The sequence below is a fragment of the Ailuropoda melanoleuca genome, chromosome 5 (assembly GCF_002007445.2).
Source record: "Ailuropoda melanoleuca isolate Jingjing chromosome 5, ASM200744v2, whole genome shotgun sequence".
Taxonomy (NCBI): Eukaryota; Metazoa; Chordata; class Mammalia; order Carnivora; family Ursidae; genus Ailuropoda; species Ailuropoda melanoleuca.
Genome location: NC_048222.1, coordinates 39,792,821 through 39,808,713, shown reverse-complemented (window position 1 = coordinate 39,808,713; position 15,893 = coordinate 39,792,821). Strand labels below are relative to the sequence as shown.

The 15,893-nt window shown below is 39.2% G+C and overlaps 1 protein-coding gene across 1 annotated transcript in view; it reads left to right on the top strand.

The window, feature by feature from the left end:
• The window catches only part of PIAS1 (protein inhibitor of activated STAT 1), a 120,218-nt gene extending 105,469 nt beyond the window's left edge, over positions 1-14,749 (top strand). The window contains exons 9-14 of the mRNA XM_011226745.3: positions 1,155-1,315; positions 3,258-3,388; positions 4,227-4,407; positions 8,173-8,315; positions 10,107-10,144; positions 10,726-14,749. Of these exons, the coding sequence (XP_011225047.2) occupies positions 1,155-1,315; positions 3,258-3,388; positions 4,227-4,407; positions 8,173-8,315; positions 10,107-10,144; positions 10,726-11,019 (948 nt within the window). The 3' untranslated portion in view covers positions 11,020-14,749. The remainder of the gene's footprint in view (positions 1-1,154; positions 1,316-3,257; positions 3,389-4,226; positions 4,408-8,172; positions 8,316-10,106; positions 10,145-10,725) is intronic.
• The last annotated feature ends 1,144 nt before the right edge of the window (positions 14,750-15,893 follow it).

Genomic DNA, 15,893 nt, shown 5'->3' with positions numbered 1-15,893 from the left:
GTTTTTCATGCTTGCAAGTATGTGAGAAGTCTCTTCCTGGTTAGCAAACAGTGTGGTTATTGAAAGTAGATAACTTCTCTCCTGTATGGCCACTGTTGGCTCCAGGCGGACCCCACAGTGGTTACCCAGCTGTGCTCTGTGAGTGGCCTCCAGGGAAGAAGCTGTGATGTGACAGCTGTCAGTGCAGCATCCGTGCCCTGGGCCCAAGCTAGCAGCTCAGGAACCGGATGGAGTAGGCTTCATTTTTCATAGGACAGACTCTATGTAACCTCAGCTTAAGCAACATTTGCAAGGTGAGAAGAGAAAGTCTCATGACATGGTGGGGGTGCTAAAGGTCTAGGCGTGTTGCTGCGTTGTCTGCGATAGTGCCCGGTGACGGGACAAGAACAGAGCGCGCACACACGATTTCCTTCTCAGAGCGGCCATTTTTAACATCCTAGGGAATGGTTGCTTTTCGTTCCGTTTTGACATGTGAACTACTCTCATTCAGAGATCAGGTTGGATGTCTTTATATCTGTAGCCTGCAGTATTTAATGAGACATTCTTTTTCCATATCCCAAAGCCCTAGTAAAGTGGTTCTTAACTTTTTTGGATCAGAGACGACTGTAAGAATTTGGTGGGGCTGCCTGGGAGGCTCAGTTAGTTAAGCGTCTGCCTTTGGCTCAGGCTGTGATCCTGTGGTCCTGGGATTGAGCCCTGGGTTGGACTCCCTGCTGATCAGGGAATCTGCTTCTCCCTCTCCCTCTGCCCTTCTACCCACACACTCAAGTGAATAAATTTTTAAAATCTTAAAAAAAAAAAAATTTGGTGAAAGTGCTCTCTCTGGGGAAATGTAAAAACTTGCAGAATTTTGCATATAATTTTAAGGAGTTCATGGTTCTTTTCCTCAAAAACTGATTTGTGAGCTTTGGGGGGGAGGGGGGATAACCCTTGCTGTAGACTTTCCATAGTCACTGTGTTTAATATCTAAAGAAATACTATAATTTTTTAACGTGCGGGTTTCATAGAAAATGTGTTTAATGTTCTTCCATATTGATGAAAAGTAAATATAATATGCTTAAAGTCAGAATACATATACATTGTGTTTCAGGAGATTTTTATCAAAAATTGAATAACAGTTGTCTAATATTTACTTTTGTCTCCCTCTTTTAAAGCTTGGTAAAATGCGGCTGACAATTCCATGCCGGGCCCTGACATGTTCTCATCTGCAGTGTTTTGATGCAACTCTTTATATTCAGATGAATGAGAAAAAACCAACCTGGGTTTGTCCTGTCTGTGATAAGAAGGCTCCGTATGAACACCTTATTATTGATGGGTATGTCAATTTAAAGTGTTCCTTATACCTCGGAATGACCATCTATTATTTGGATTTGTTATCCATCAGGTTTAGGATGAAAATTTTACAGGTTGTGTTTTCTGAGTAATATATTTTTAGGAATTTCCTGATTCTAGAAGTCAGTACTTTTAAGTAAGTAATTGAGCATTTTTCCTTTTTAAGTTGAAGTCCTCCTGTTTGGAAAGTGCATGCGTTACCGTCTGTGTCTCCTGACTTTCACCATTTAAAAGTACCACTGGTTCTGAGCAGGGTATGCTTATACCTGTTCCTCACGTGAATTCATCTACCTCTAGCCATGCAGACCATGTCAGAGAAAGAGTAAAAGCATTATGAAACTCTGGTTAACTTAAGCTCACCCAAATTGGGTGCAGCAGAAGTAGCCTGTTTCTGCACGTTTTTCTTGTGCTTCAGTCATGGTTCATCATACCTATTCCCCACCGTAAGGGCTGCTAAAACTAATGAATAGCAGCTTTCTTGGGTTCTCTCTTTCCTCTGCCTACAGCATCACAACAATCGTGTGTGTGTGTGTGTGTGTGTGTGTGTGTGTGTGTGTGTTTTAAACACTCCTGTGTTTTATCTGTCCTTCCAGACATCTTGGAGTGTTTCTCTAAATGTACCCCTATCCTCTAGCCTCCTTCCTTGTCCTTTTTGCCACTGAACAAAGATAAATTGTGGAAAGAAGGATCTTCCTGATAGTTCCTGTACTTGCCAGCAAAACACTTAGGGCAACTTATCTATAGCATTTGAGACAACTCAGGAGTCTGAAGATGTACCATTAGAAAGGGGATACATTTAGCAATACAGTGTTACCTGGAACTTGAAAAATGGCAGACCAATCATGGGAAAAAAGTAAATGTGTCACTTAAATGTTTTATGTTTAATTGTTCAGAAATGGCAGCTATCACTAATAAATCTAAATTGAATAATATTTTACCGACACTGTTTATTGTATAGCTTTAGATCCCCTCTTCCGTTAATTGGGATCTTTTCTTTCTTTATTTTAAAAGCCGTATATGTGCGCACACACACGTTATCTATTTAAAGAAAAATGGAAAAACAGGGAAAAAAGGGCTTTGTGGTGTATTTTCTGATTTTCGTTTTTACAGAATTTTTTTAATTTTACAGTATTAATATTTTCTATCCTTTGGTTTCATTTCAGAATTTGACACTTTTACACAATTTTTGCAAGAAATGATTTCTTAATATCTGCATGATATTTTTCAGGATGTAACATTCAGTACATATTTTCGTATGTATTGCTTAAATAACCTATGCTTATTGTAGACAGCTTGGACTATGCACAAGAATCTTATAAAGGAGAAAAAAAAATACTCATGATGTCCCCACTCAGAAATAACTGCTATTTATATACCATTCACACACAGGATTTTATTTTCTTGGCCTCTTCCCACTTTCTGTGAATATTTTCCCATATTATTAAAAATATTTGAGGGGTGCCTGGGTGGCACAGCGGTTAAGCGTCTGCCTTCGGCTCAGGGCGTGATCGCAGCGTTCTGGGATCGAGCCCCACATCAGGCTCCTCCGCTGGGAGCCTGCTTCTTCCTCTTCCACTCCCCCTGCTTGTGTTCCCTCTCTCGCTGGCTGTCTCTGTCTCTGCTGAATAAATAAAAAAAAAAAAATCTTTAAAAAAAATTATAAAAAATACTAGTTTAAAAAAAAATTTGAAAACCCCCATTTTTCATGGTTATAGAATGTACCTTGTATAAGGTACGATAATCTAAGTAATATTTCCCTAAAATGGGCCCTGATTTGGAGAACAAATACAACTTGTCTGTTCTCCTTTCTTCTTTCTCGTTTATACTTGTACAAAACACAGGAGGTCTGAATGTTTTTTGAACAGCAATACTTGTAGTCTTTTCATTTAGAACGTGATATTCAGGGGACCATGTGTTTTTTGTAGCTTGTTTATGGAAATCCTGAAGTACTGTACAGACTGCGATGAGATACAGTTTAAGGAGGATGGCTCTTGGGCACCTATGAGATCAAAAAAGGAAGTACAGGAAGTCTCTGCCTCTTACAACGGAGTTGATGGTGAGTTCTCGTTTTCCAGAAGGGTAGGCAGTCTCCCTGCTGTTGGATAGCCCTGCTTTTCAGTATTAAAACATATATTTCTGGGGCCACCTGGCTGGCTGCGTCCGCAGAGCATGTGACTCTCTTGATCTTGAGGTCATGAGTTTGAGCCTCATGTTGGGTGCAGAGATTACTTTAAAAAAAAAAAAGAAAAAAAAAGCTTTTTAAAGAAGTATACATTTCTGAAAAACTCAGCAATTTATGGGTAACTCAATAACGCTTACTAAATTATTAATTAAATATTCAGAAATAGTAGAGAACTCCTTTTAAATTCACTTTGCCAGCTTTTAAAATTTTGGGATACAAGATTTAAAAGCAACATAATCTAGTAAGTCATTTGTAAGGTCATGCTTTTGAAATGGTTGCTTTTAAATTTTTAAGAGATTTGGTAAAGATTAGTGAATGTTTCTTCATTTATGTAATTTTTCTGGTTTTTAGTATGTTTTTCCTGGAAAGAAGCTAAGACTTCTAAAAAAATGCTACCATACATTTCTTAAGTATCCCAGGTACATATGTAATACATAGTCCTTCCCCTCAGACCACTTTTATTCTGATGTAGACATACATTTTGATTTTTTGCCCTAATTCGGAATTGTCTTTAAAAACAACAACAACAAACCTTTAACAACCAATAATAAATAGTAGCTTTAAGCTTGGGAATCAGAGCTATTATGCTCTGATGCCACCCAGTATTGTAAGTCTGAACTGTAATTGATAAACTAATCCATAGGCACACTGAGGGAAAAAAGCGAAGTGTCATAGGTCTTTTTTGCCTTGTGTTTTGATCATTCCCACACAGGATGCTTGAGCTCCACATTGGAGCATCAGGTGGCTTCTCACCACCAGTCCTCAAATAAAAATAAGAAAGTAGAGGTGATTGACTTAACCATAGACAGTTCATCTGATGAAGAGGAGGAAGAGCCAACTGCCAAGAGGACCTGTCCTTCCCTATCTCCCACATCACCACTAAATAATAAAGGGTAAGTACTGAGACCTTGAAAAGTCATTGTGAAAGTTAATTTTGCAAATACGATTTAAAAGATCTGCCAAATAAAATGATTATGCATGGTTGTAAAACTTCATTTAGTAATCAAAGAATAGGTTGGATTTTCCCCAGGTGTGTGATACTCTTGAGGGGCTGGGATAATGCATTAAAGGAGTCCCTTGGGTATAGTTTTTATCATACCAAAAGATACTCTAGTGCAGTAGTTCTCAAACTTTGGTGCACAGCAGAATCACCCAGAGGACTCATTAAAACACACATTGCTCCCCTGCTCCCCCGTGTCTGATTCGGGAGTAGGGACTGAGAAAACTCATCTGTCTGATTAGTTCTTAGGTGATCTTAATGCCGCTCGTAGGATTTAAAACATTTACTCAAACTGGAAATGTATGCTGTAAGATTAATCCTGAGTTGAGTCTTTCAAGTAGAAAACAGAGGAAGACCAGAGGAATGCTTTCAACCTGCCTGGGAGTGTATGAGGTTGGCAGTGAGAGAAGTCGGAGACTGAAGTTGCAGGCCACGATGCCTTCTGTTTTGCAGACTCATTTCCCGTATTTCCCATTAGTCTAATATCAGTAATAATGTACCTTGGTTATACCTCGGTTCAGTTTAGCAAACACTGTTATCTACTTTAAGTAAAACACCCCGTGCTTAAGATGGGTGATGATAAAATGAGTGAGTACGGTCCTAACCTTAAGGGTTTAACATTTTGTGGAGGACGGTAAAACAAGTAGCTAGCACTTGCTGTACTCTTAAATCGACTCAGCCTCATGAGACACATCAGGGATTCTCAACAAAAAGACGTCATGTTTTGCTGAGGCATGGTGGTAGCACACAAAAGGTAAATCTAGAAATAGGTGTGCCCCTTTTTAGGTATGTAGCAGGAGAATGGTGTAGCCTAGCCTGTTGGAACTGAATAGGAGCTCTTCAGAAAATCTCCTTCCAACAAACGGTAGTACCTGAAGAAAGAATGTGAAGTGAGGGAAGGAAGGTCCACGGAAGGCATTGTTGCAAGATTTCAAGGTTCAAGAGGGAAAGTTAACCCCAGACCGAGAGCAGTCATTTCCATGCTTGGACTGGAATAATTTTCAAGTTTGAGACTGTTTGATGAGATAAAAGATCTTCTATTTGAGAATATTTGTAGTTACTTGAGAGGTAAAGTTGCAACAGTAAAAGCATAATGGTGATAAATGTAACTCGCTTGTTAGAAACTTGGACTGTTTCATGAATCTTCGTAATACAATCAAACCTGTTACACAGCTTGTGCTTTTCACTCTAGAGTAGCTTAGCACACATCAGACAGCAATAAAGACATTAATAGCAGTATCATTATTCTAAAAAAAAAAATGAATTATCTAAACACTAATTCTACTTTAAGTTCTGTTTTATGAAGATTTACCTCCGATGAAAGCCTACCTCGATGGCTGCTACCCAGCAGGCCTGACCTTGCTACTACCCCCGACTTCTTTTATTAATCTGAGTAGGATAAGAAGAAAAGTCAAATTGCCAGAAGCTGGTGTAGTTAGAACAGATATCGATAGGATCTTGATTCCAAACTGTTCTGTGACCAAATACATATTATTGTATTATTTCTTTAAATGCCATAATTGCAACATTAAAAGATATTTCATCGATCTCTGGGTGCATGAATACGTTGTGGGTTAGATGCGCACCATTATGTGTTGGTTCTGCTCGTTAGAGTCTTTATAGTCGTCACATAGATATGTGAACTAGGCAGTAATTTTGCTCTCTTGACTATACATTTTTCCTTAAGAGAAACTTTTGAGTGTTTGGAAATCTAATATTTCAGTTCTTTGGGTATTTGCTTTGCTGTTTTTCCAAAAATAGTTGTGTTTATTATGTTTAGAAAATTACATTAGATGCATTAACTACTTCCTCAGCTTCCCAGGGACCAAGTAAACCCAGATACAGTATTTTCAAATGTCAGATCTTTCTCTGTTTTCAGATAAAAACCAGCAGCCTGGAAGTTGATGGCATTTTTAGAGGGATAACGCCATATTCAACACTAGTGGCCGTTTTACAATAATGACGAGCCAGTAAATAAAAACCTAAAGCTAAGCCTATTGTATTTGTTATTGTGCAGTGTCAAGGTGGAAATGCATTTTCAGAATATTATCCTGAAATTGAAAGTTGCCAGCTAGGAATTAGAGGCAAACATGAGTCAGTGTAAAACATTTTGCTGTCTTCAGCCACCAAGTGTTTAGTATTCATCCAGAAGTTTCCTTTGCTGTTTGGTATACCAAGATGTTTTCAGAGGCTAGCATTTCATCTGCTTTCTGCTCTCTTGTAATCCCTTAGGCATTGTCAGAGGAGACAGCTAATGGAAAATGGTACTTTTTATAGATGTAAGAGGCTTAATTAAGTTTCCATTAGACTAAAACATTGTTATGAGGCAGATGAGAGTATATTTTATGCTTCATATTCCATTCATGAAAATGTGGTAGATGGTCATAATTAGAACTCTGTTCCTAGAAATCCAGCCTTGACCTCTTTTGAAATATTCTGAACTTGGATTGCATCATTGAAATTGCATCTCCACACCCAAGTACTTTATATGAAGTTTTACAGGCAAAAAAGAGCCTCTTTATACCTTCTTTTCTCTTTATTTTCTATAACTTACATGCCTTTTAGCCTCTTCTGTGTTTGGGATAGGACATGACCCTTATATTTGCACTCAGGGCTATTAGAATTCTTTCTTTTTCTTTTCAAAATCATTTCAGTTCTTTTCTTTTTCATTTCTTTCTCCTTTTTGCTTTTTACTTAATTTTTTTGTTAAAAAAAGATTTAGGGATGCCTGGGTAGTGCAGTGGGTTCAGCATCCGAGTCTTGGTTTTGGCTCAGGTTGTGATGTTGGGATCGTGAGATCAAGGCTGCTTCCGGCTCCACACTCAGCCAAGAGTCTGCTTGGGATTCTGTCTCCCTCTGCCCCTCCCCTGTGCTCACTCACTCAGGCACTCTCTCTGGAATAAATAAATAAATAAATCTTTTTTTTTTTTTTTTAAAGAAAAAAAGATTTAACTTCCCAGCTACTTAAACCGTTCACACTGTTCTTCCAGAATCCCTTTTTTTGTCCCGTTCCCCCCCCCCCCAGTTCTGTTCTCCCTTTAAAACCTCTCCACCACCTGTTCATTTTGGAGCATCTCTTCTTGTCTCACTGCCTTCGTCCATTCAGCAGGCCTTGTATGCAAACAGTGTACTGAAGAGTGTGCGGGGCATTAGGGATACCAGGATAAACAGTTCCTTGTCTCTGTTCCATAAAGCTTACAAGTCTGGGGGCCAACTGTTAACTCCACTGCTCAGATTGCTACCGTCGTCCATGCTCGTCTATATATGTTTTCTTTGCGAGGACGTACCTATACTTTTTACTAGACAGCACTCAGTGCTTATTTTTAAAAGGTTTCAGAATCTCAGCTGCTATAGATATCTTCGCTCATCTCTCACTGAAGCGGCTCAGCCATGCATTCCAAAAGTGTAGATGAGACAGCATGGGATTTATGAATGTTGGCTAAACCGTTGCACCCATCAGTTTCTCCCTATGGCCCGTGCAATGTACTACCGTATATGCAGATTATTTCCTAGTAATTATGATAATCTAAATTACATTTTGCTTTGCTTGTCTTTTTATTTCCAGCACAAACTAGGACTCATTTTGTGAGATGCAGTCCCTTTGTTAAACCTAAAAGTTGAACTAACTCATGAAAATTATGCGAACCTTTCCTTCTAGCATATTAAGTCTTCCACATCAAGCATCTCCAGTGTCCCGCACCCCAAGCCTCCCTGCTGTAGACACAAGCTACATTAATACATCCCTCATCCAAGACTACAGGCATCCTTTCCACATGACACCCATGCCTTATGACCTACAAGGTAAGTCACCAGTTCTTCTCTTTTGTCACATAGCATTATGAATACCTTTCATCTACATAGTCTTCCTCCGGGTGAGTCTAAGAAACAATGGAAAGATTGATAAAACAGGGGCTTGGGCCTAGGGAACTGGGAGAATTATATACTGTGCTCATAAATAATTAGAGATCCAGTTTCTTGCTTGTACCTTCATCAGTAGCCAGTGTTTTACTACCAGTGGTGAAAGTCATGCGATGAGCTTCAGAATAGTCTGAAAGTTGTTTTGGGGTGACTTTCAGTATGTTGCTTTGAATTTGATATTTATGAAAATTATTCTTTGTTCCCTGAATGCAGTATATAGTGCAACAGGCATTGTGGGTAACTGTGTTGTATTATCTTTAAAATCGTGCTGCATTGAGACATTGGAAAGTTTTAATTTTTGTTCCAGTGAACCTGATTCTTCCTTTTAAAAGTAGTTTGAAATGTCATTGTACTCAATGCACAATGTTGAGTTGGTAATAATCATTTATATTACCAGAAAATTCTTAGTTGTTCTCCTATATCTTTGTAATTTAATAATGTATATATCTAGGAACATTTTTATTCCAAAAAGCTATATATGCTCCTTGTAGAAAATTTAATAGAAAATGTTAAATGGAAGTTTTCTCCATCCCTCCCCTACAGAAAAAGCTGGGGCCAAGAATCCGGTGCAAAGATTCTTGGAAGCTGAGATAGTTGAGTCAATTCTTAGTGGTTGTTAGGAAAACCCTGTTTGAGCTCTGTCCAGCAGAACTTTCTGCAATGAGGGAAATGTTGTGATTTACAGTGGCCATTAGCCACATATGGCTTTTGAGCATCTGAAACATGGCTAGCGTGATTGAAGAACTGAGTTTCGATACCCACATCATGTGGTTAAGTGCAGCCGTGTTTCTCACTTAGGCCACTGCCAGATCTCACTATCAGGAACCACAGTGCTCTCCATCTTGCAGGTCATCATATTATAATCTTTTCTAGTGTAGGTAGTGCATGGATCCCCAAAATGTCTGTGTTGTTATATTTTTCACAACATCTGCTTCTTGTCCTTTCCCCCAAGTTGAGATCTCATACTAAGGCGTTTTATTCACATGGGTTTTCTTGTTCTTCATAACATCACACATTGAGTGATACGGACAAGAGTGGGAATTAGAAGGGGCAGCTTGCCTTAACTCCCTGGCCGCCGGGAATTAGAGCTGGTCCTTCTGTAATGCACCACCCCAGCAACCAGACACCCCTCAGACCTTCTCCGTGCCCCCCCCCCGCCCACTGGAGGGTCTCTGCGTTAGAATCTGGTATGAATAGTGGCGAGCGGGCAAATTTGAGAAAGAGAATCTGTGCTCCAGCTTGCTTAACTTCCTTCGACATTAAAACTGTCTCACCCACAAAATGCAGCCAGAAATACTGACCTACCTCATAGCTGCTTGTGAGGAGTAAATGAGAGTAGTTTGAAGTGTTACTTAAGAGGAGTCGATGAGAACATTTGGTGGAAAGTGCGCTGTCAGTGTAAGGGATCAGTGTTGGATCCAGCAGGGCGGCAGTGGCTCAGGTCCCACAAATGGAGTTACAGGGAGGGCAAATCATGGCTAAAGCTTGTACCTCAGCCTTGGTAATCCAGAGACGGGAGAGGCGTACAGCATTCAGCCCCACTCTTCTTCTTTAAATTCTAAATGAATTTAGAATTAGCCTTTTAAGATTTTTATTTGTTTCTGGAGTATTGGGGGCATTCGGGAGGGTTTTTTCTTTCGTTTTTCAAAACTAAAATAATTTTTTTTCTCACAGGATTAGATTTCTTTCCTTTCTTATCAGGAGACAATCAGGTATGTTATATGAAAAAAATGCTGTTGTTTTAATTGCACATTAAAATACTTATAATATGTAGCTGAGAGATTGCTTAGGAATTCAGAGTAGCCCTACTCGTTATTGTTAAGGTTTTGAGAATGTAAATAAAAATCCCCTTGTTTCTACTGTGTCTGAGATATAGTAGGAACAGGGTCTATTTCTTGGTTTCCAGTACTTTTTTATAAAGAAACAGGGCAGTAAATCAATGGATAAATTCTTGACCACGTATCTCCATGGGAGAAAGAGGGTGGATTTTGTTCTTTCCTGCTGCTTCTGAGCATATGCCTCTTTGGAAATAGAATTTTGAGAATTGTTTGCATTACAAATTAAAACAAAAAAATACCAATTTTATTTTGGTATTTCCCCCCCAAAATCTTTACAGATCTTGACAGATCAAGGATGTGATCATTACATAAGGCCATCTGATTTTGCGAGATGTTTTATTAGGTATCTCAGACATAGCAGATACGCAGCGCATATTAAATTTAGGACTCTGTGCTGCTGAGAAGAAGGTGTCTGAATTAGAGCTGATGGGTCTGTGTCTTCTGCCCCCCCCCAGCATTATAACACCTCCCTCCTGGCCGCTGCCGCCGCCGCAGTGTCAGATGACCAGGACCTCTTACACTCGTCTCGGTTTTTCCCGTACGCCTCCTCGCAGATGTTTCTCGATCAGTTAAGTGCGGGAGGCAGTACTTCTCTGCCAACCACCAATGGAAGTAGTAGTGGCAGTAACAGCAGCCTCGTGTCCTCCAACAGCCTGCGGGAGAGCCACGGCCACACCGTCGCCAACAGGAGCGGCACGGACACGGCGTCCATCTTCGGCATCATACCAGACATTATTTCGTTGGACTGATTCCCTCGCCCCTGCTGCTCCCACCCCCGCCCCAGATTAAATGAACTTGGCAGAAAGAAGAGAACTTTGTGCTATGTTTTACCTTATTCTGTTTAGAAAAGTACACAAGCGTGTTTTTTTCCTTTTTTTAGGGAAAAAATTAAAAGAAATGTACAGAGAACAAAACTATATTTTCAGTTTTACTTTTGTATATAAACTTAAGACTGCCTGTCTGATAAAACACTTGTAAAAAACAAAAAAAAGGAAAGAAAAGAAAAAAAGAAAAAAAAAGAAAAAAAACCAGTACCCACAAACCACCTTCAGTTCATTTTTTTTCTGGATTCTGAAGATTTTTTTCATCATTTGTCCTATGGTTTTGGTTTTATTTTACTTCAATGGCATTATTTTATTTGCAATAACAGAAAAGGAATTGCATGTATGAAGTTTTAAATTGTGGGCTTTTCTTTGTTGTGGGGGGGGTGGGGGGGCTAGTTTTCATTTCCATTTTCTAAGAAGGACAGACTTGGATTCTGTTTGTGTGTGTGCATATTTTATCCAGCCTTAAGTTATAAATCTCATCTGTCCCACTGCATTCCCTGTGTCTTTTCAGGACCTAGCTCGTGGGGGAGTGTGTTCAGTGTGTGTGTCTGTGTATATTTTTCTGTTGTTACTGTTCCTTCTCCTCCCAAGTTTGCATTCAGTTGATAAATCCGTTGCCTGCTTCTTTCAAAGTGCTTTGAAGGTCTTGAACTCACATATGAGCATCTTTATTGATATCCCAATTGCATGTTCTCCATCACATATTCTCTCTTATTTGCTAGATACCCCCTGAGAATATGTTTTAGAGATTTGGAGTAAAGCTGTCTGGATAAGGAGTAGGCTTGGCAGACCTGTGAATAATACACTTTAGTCTAGTTCTTTCTTCTAAATTTGGATTGCCAGTATTATGTATTTAAACCAAGTCTGTGAACACCTGCCTTTTTGGCCACAGGGTAACAAGTTTTCATGTAAGATCTTCATGCCAAAGTAGGAAGTAAAAATAGCTTAGAAAGCCGTGTTGGATGTCTCGTGCAGCTGACAGAGGTAAGGTTACAGCACCTCGAAAAAGAAAGACAATTACCCTAAAAGTAACTTTTCTTTGGAAAATACAGTGCATCACATATGTCGATCTAGAACTCCATTATCTGATAAACAGTTGAAATGCAAAATAGGCTTGATCCTTGGTCATTTTTACTCTCTGGATCTCAGTGTACTTCTTTTCTTAGCCTAGCTATCTTGTTGATTTTATTTTTTCTTCACCTCTTAAAGAGAAGCATGACATAGGAAAGTCGATTTTTTTTCTTTCTTTTTTTTTTTTTAAAGAATTCATGGATCAGTCTGATCTCTTTGTTAATAATGGAACATGTAAATACAGTGAGAACTGTTTTTCAGGAGATGAGTGTGGGTTGGAGGGAAGGAAGGTGGTTCTGCTTGTGTTCCAAAATTCTCATTAGAGAAGGTGTCACGTTCTTCAGGGAGCACCTGAGGGTGTGGAAAGTATCTTCTAGCTAATGGAGAGGCTTAGCTGGATTAAAAGAAAAGATGAAGGAAGGGGCATAACAATTACCAGTTTCCCAGACTGGATGTTTCTATCACAATTGTTCATGTTCTCAGAGTTGATGAAGGACCACCTTTGTGTATAAAAGTGTCCTTTCAACCTTGCAGTGATAATAAAGTGACCTAGTTTTTCCAGGTAGAATTCAAGATGGCTGTATCTTCAGTTGTATGATAAAGTTAACGGTTCACATGACTGTGTGGCATCTAAAAGTAATACCTGTTTTTACAGCATCTCTCTGCCACTAAATTGTTGACTTGAATTTTGAAAAACAAGTTGGTGTTGATATGTATATGTGTGTGTGTATATATGTATTTATAGACAAGTGTGAGTGACACGTGAGTTAAATAGTCTTCCCCTACGCATGTGTATTCCACACATACATGGCTGAGTTATAGTCACTAAACAATTTGCAATAAAAACAGAAGATTCATTGTCAGTGAAAACAGGAATTAGTTTTTTAATGAATCTGCTATTATGGTGAGTAAACTCTTTAAGAACTCTCATAGCTATATTAACTTAGGCTAATATTTAATGGTACCATAATTTGTGTCTAAATTCAGATTGGGATAGAAATCACTCAAGTTGTGGGGTGTTGCTTCTTATTTCACACTGTAATAGGAAACATTTCTATTAATTCAGCTACCTAAAATGAATAGTTTTCTGTATTCTCTTTTTTTGTTTGTTTTTCTGTCGTCGTTAGTGGTCTCAAAATTCTGATCAATAACTTTGTGTATGATGCTGAATTCCAGACTCTGAATGATCCAGTTGAAAACCCATCCCTCCTTCCTTCAGTCCAGTTTTGGGGATGGTGAGTTTCCCTCAGTGTCCTGCATTATACCAACCTAAGGGAAGAACAGGTAATAGGGAGAAAGAAATGTCTGTCTAGTGGCTTTGGTCATGTCTCCACAGGAGAAACGAACCATTTGATTGTCTTTTGATGTTAGTTCATTCCACTCTAAGGAGCTTGTTTCTCTGGAAAGTTGTTGACTTTCCAAAGTGTTGCATGAATGGTAGCTGTCACTTTGTTGGTCTTATGGTCGATACTAGTCAGTCAGACTGTCATGATCTGTACTAGTTGGTGGAGTCACGCACTGCACCATTCTCTTCTAAGTTAAAAAAAAGACATGCATAGTCATTTCATGTGTTTTCCTTAGCCTACCCTCACTCCCCCACCCACGGCAACATTGACGTGCTGTCTGCGGACAAATAGCGATTCTCAGAGTCTTTCGGCAAGCTGCCACCATCCCCTTGCCTTGGTCTTTCATAATAGGTGTGCATATGATTGTGTTTCTGTACAGTACGCTCTGTGTGTGGGTGTGTGTGTGTGTACACGCACACATCTTTGATAAAATAGCTGTTTGACTTAGCAGGGTTGAAGTGGCTTTTAATTATTTTGTGGGCATTATTGGACACATCTTTTTAAAACAATCTGAACCTTAACCATACCACACTTGGTTGACTAATTTATTTTGAGCATTAAAATTTGTCTTTTGTTAATTTAGATATTATCACACTTCTGTATCATTACTGACTTAAGAAAGATTGCACTTAAGCTTCTGATAAATGTGATTTCTTGGCAGATTTTCCTTAGAGTCAAATGTCTGAAACTGAATGAAAATATATCCCAATTTTAAATGAACTAATTGTGGAAAGAACATTTTTAAACAATTCCAAGTTTAAATACATAAGACACTTCAAGATCTTCAGGACTTTAAAGCACATTTAAAATTATTTTAGTAAGAATTTTGTGTTATCAATACATGTTGAATTGTTTTTTAATTAAAAAAAAAAAAACACAAAGCTTAGATTTCAGAAAGAGGGAGGGAGAATAGCTGGTGGTCCCAGAGTGTGCTGCTGTTAATTGTTTAATTAACAAAGGGGAAATGTATATAAACAGATATAAAAGTTACCATAAATTCCATGAACTTAAATCTGTGATTCATTGCCTTAAAACTTTCTCTCTTAGAATTTCCATACCGCATGCCAAACCAGTAAAATGGCTTTTAAAAATGTATAGTAGACCAATGTCAGTTTGTATAAAAGTACCAAGTGAAAATATTTATTACATGCATTGGAAAAAAATTGTTTACCTATTGAATGTTACCTGTTTATGTAGAGCTCTTTAGATGTAATAAAAGAAAAGCCTTCAGTTAATTTGTCTTCTGTAAAATGTACTGTGGTATTCAAGGGACAGTCCCTGTGAGAAAAATGATAATGCTTTGTGCTTCCAAAGCACCTTGCATCCCAAGATTTCAAAGCATGGCAGGTAAACTAATTCTCCTGCAGCAGGCTTTGAGGTAAGTAATGCATATACGGCCATCGTTCCCCTTTCTTACTGAAATATGGCAAGCTTTGTACTGAACCATAGCATCTGTTTAGTTTTAAATCTGTTTAGAAATCGGCAGTTTGAACGCTAAGAGCAGTGTGGCCTTTTTTGTAAACAGCTCTAGGTGCTAAGTAAACCAGCTGGAATTTCAGGAATGAACAAGAAACCTGGACTTGGGGTAGTATAAAAAGGCTTTCCTGGGATAGAGGTTTACATCAGGACGTGTCGCAGGATCTTAGAATCCTAGCCACCGAACACCCTTAATTAGGAGCGGGGATGAGTCCCGGCTTCTAATGACCACACCATACGGCCTAAGTGCCTGAGTAAAACTTGTTTTAAAACCATCCTGGGACCATTCAGTGACAGAGACATTTACAAAGCTCTGAGGGAAAGTACCCTTGTTTATTATTCTGGCCCAGAACTTCCTGTTCCTGTCTCATGTAAATCCCAGGTATCTCCTGCCTCATCCGGAGTATTCCAGATCAGCTGTGCAGGACTTGCTTCCTGATGTCCATGATGAGTCAAAAAGAGACGTGGGGCCTAGCCCCTCCAGCCTCCCCTGAAAGTGAAATAGAGTGGTTCTCTGTGGGGTGCCAGAGAAGCCTTCAGGTAATGAAGTTAAAGTACCGGTGTGTGCCCAGCCCCCACTTTGGCCTCTGGAAGGGTCCTAGGAGTAGCCCTAGCAATTCTGTATTTCTATTCATGTATTCTTTTTTTTTTAAGATTTTATTTATTTATTCGACAGAGATAGAGACAGCCAGCGAGAGAGGGAACACAAGCAGGGGGAGTGGGAGAGGGAAGAAGCAGGCTCGTAGCGGAGGAGCCTGATGTGGGGCTCGATCCCATAACGCCGGGATCACACCCTGAGCCGAAGGCAGACGCTTAACGACTCTGCCACCCAGGCGCCTCACTATTCATGTATTCTTGAAAGAAAGCCATCCAATAGTATAAGTCTCAGACCGCACAAAACCT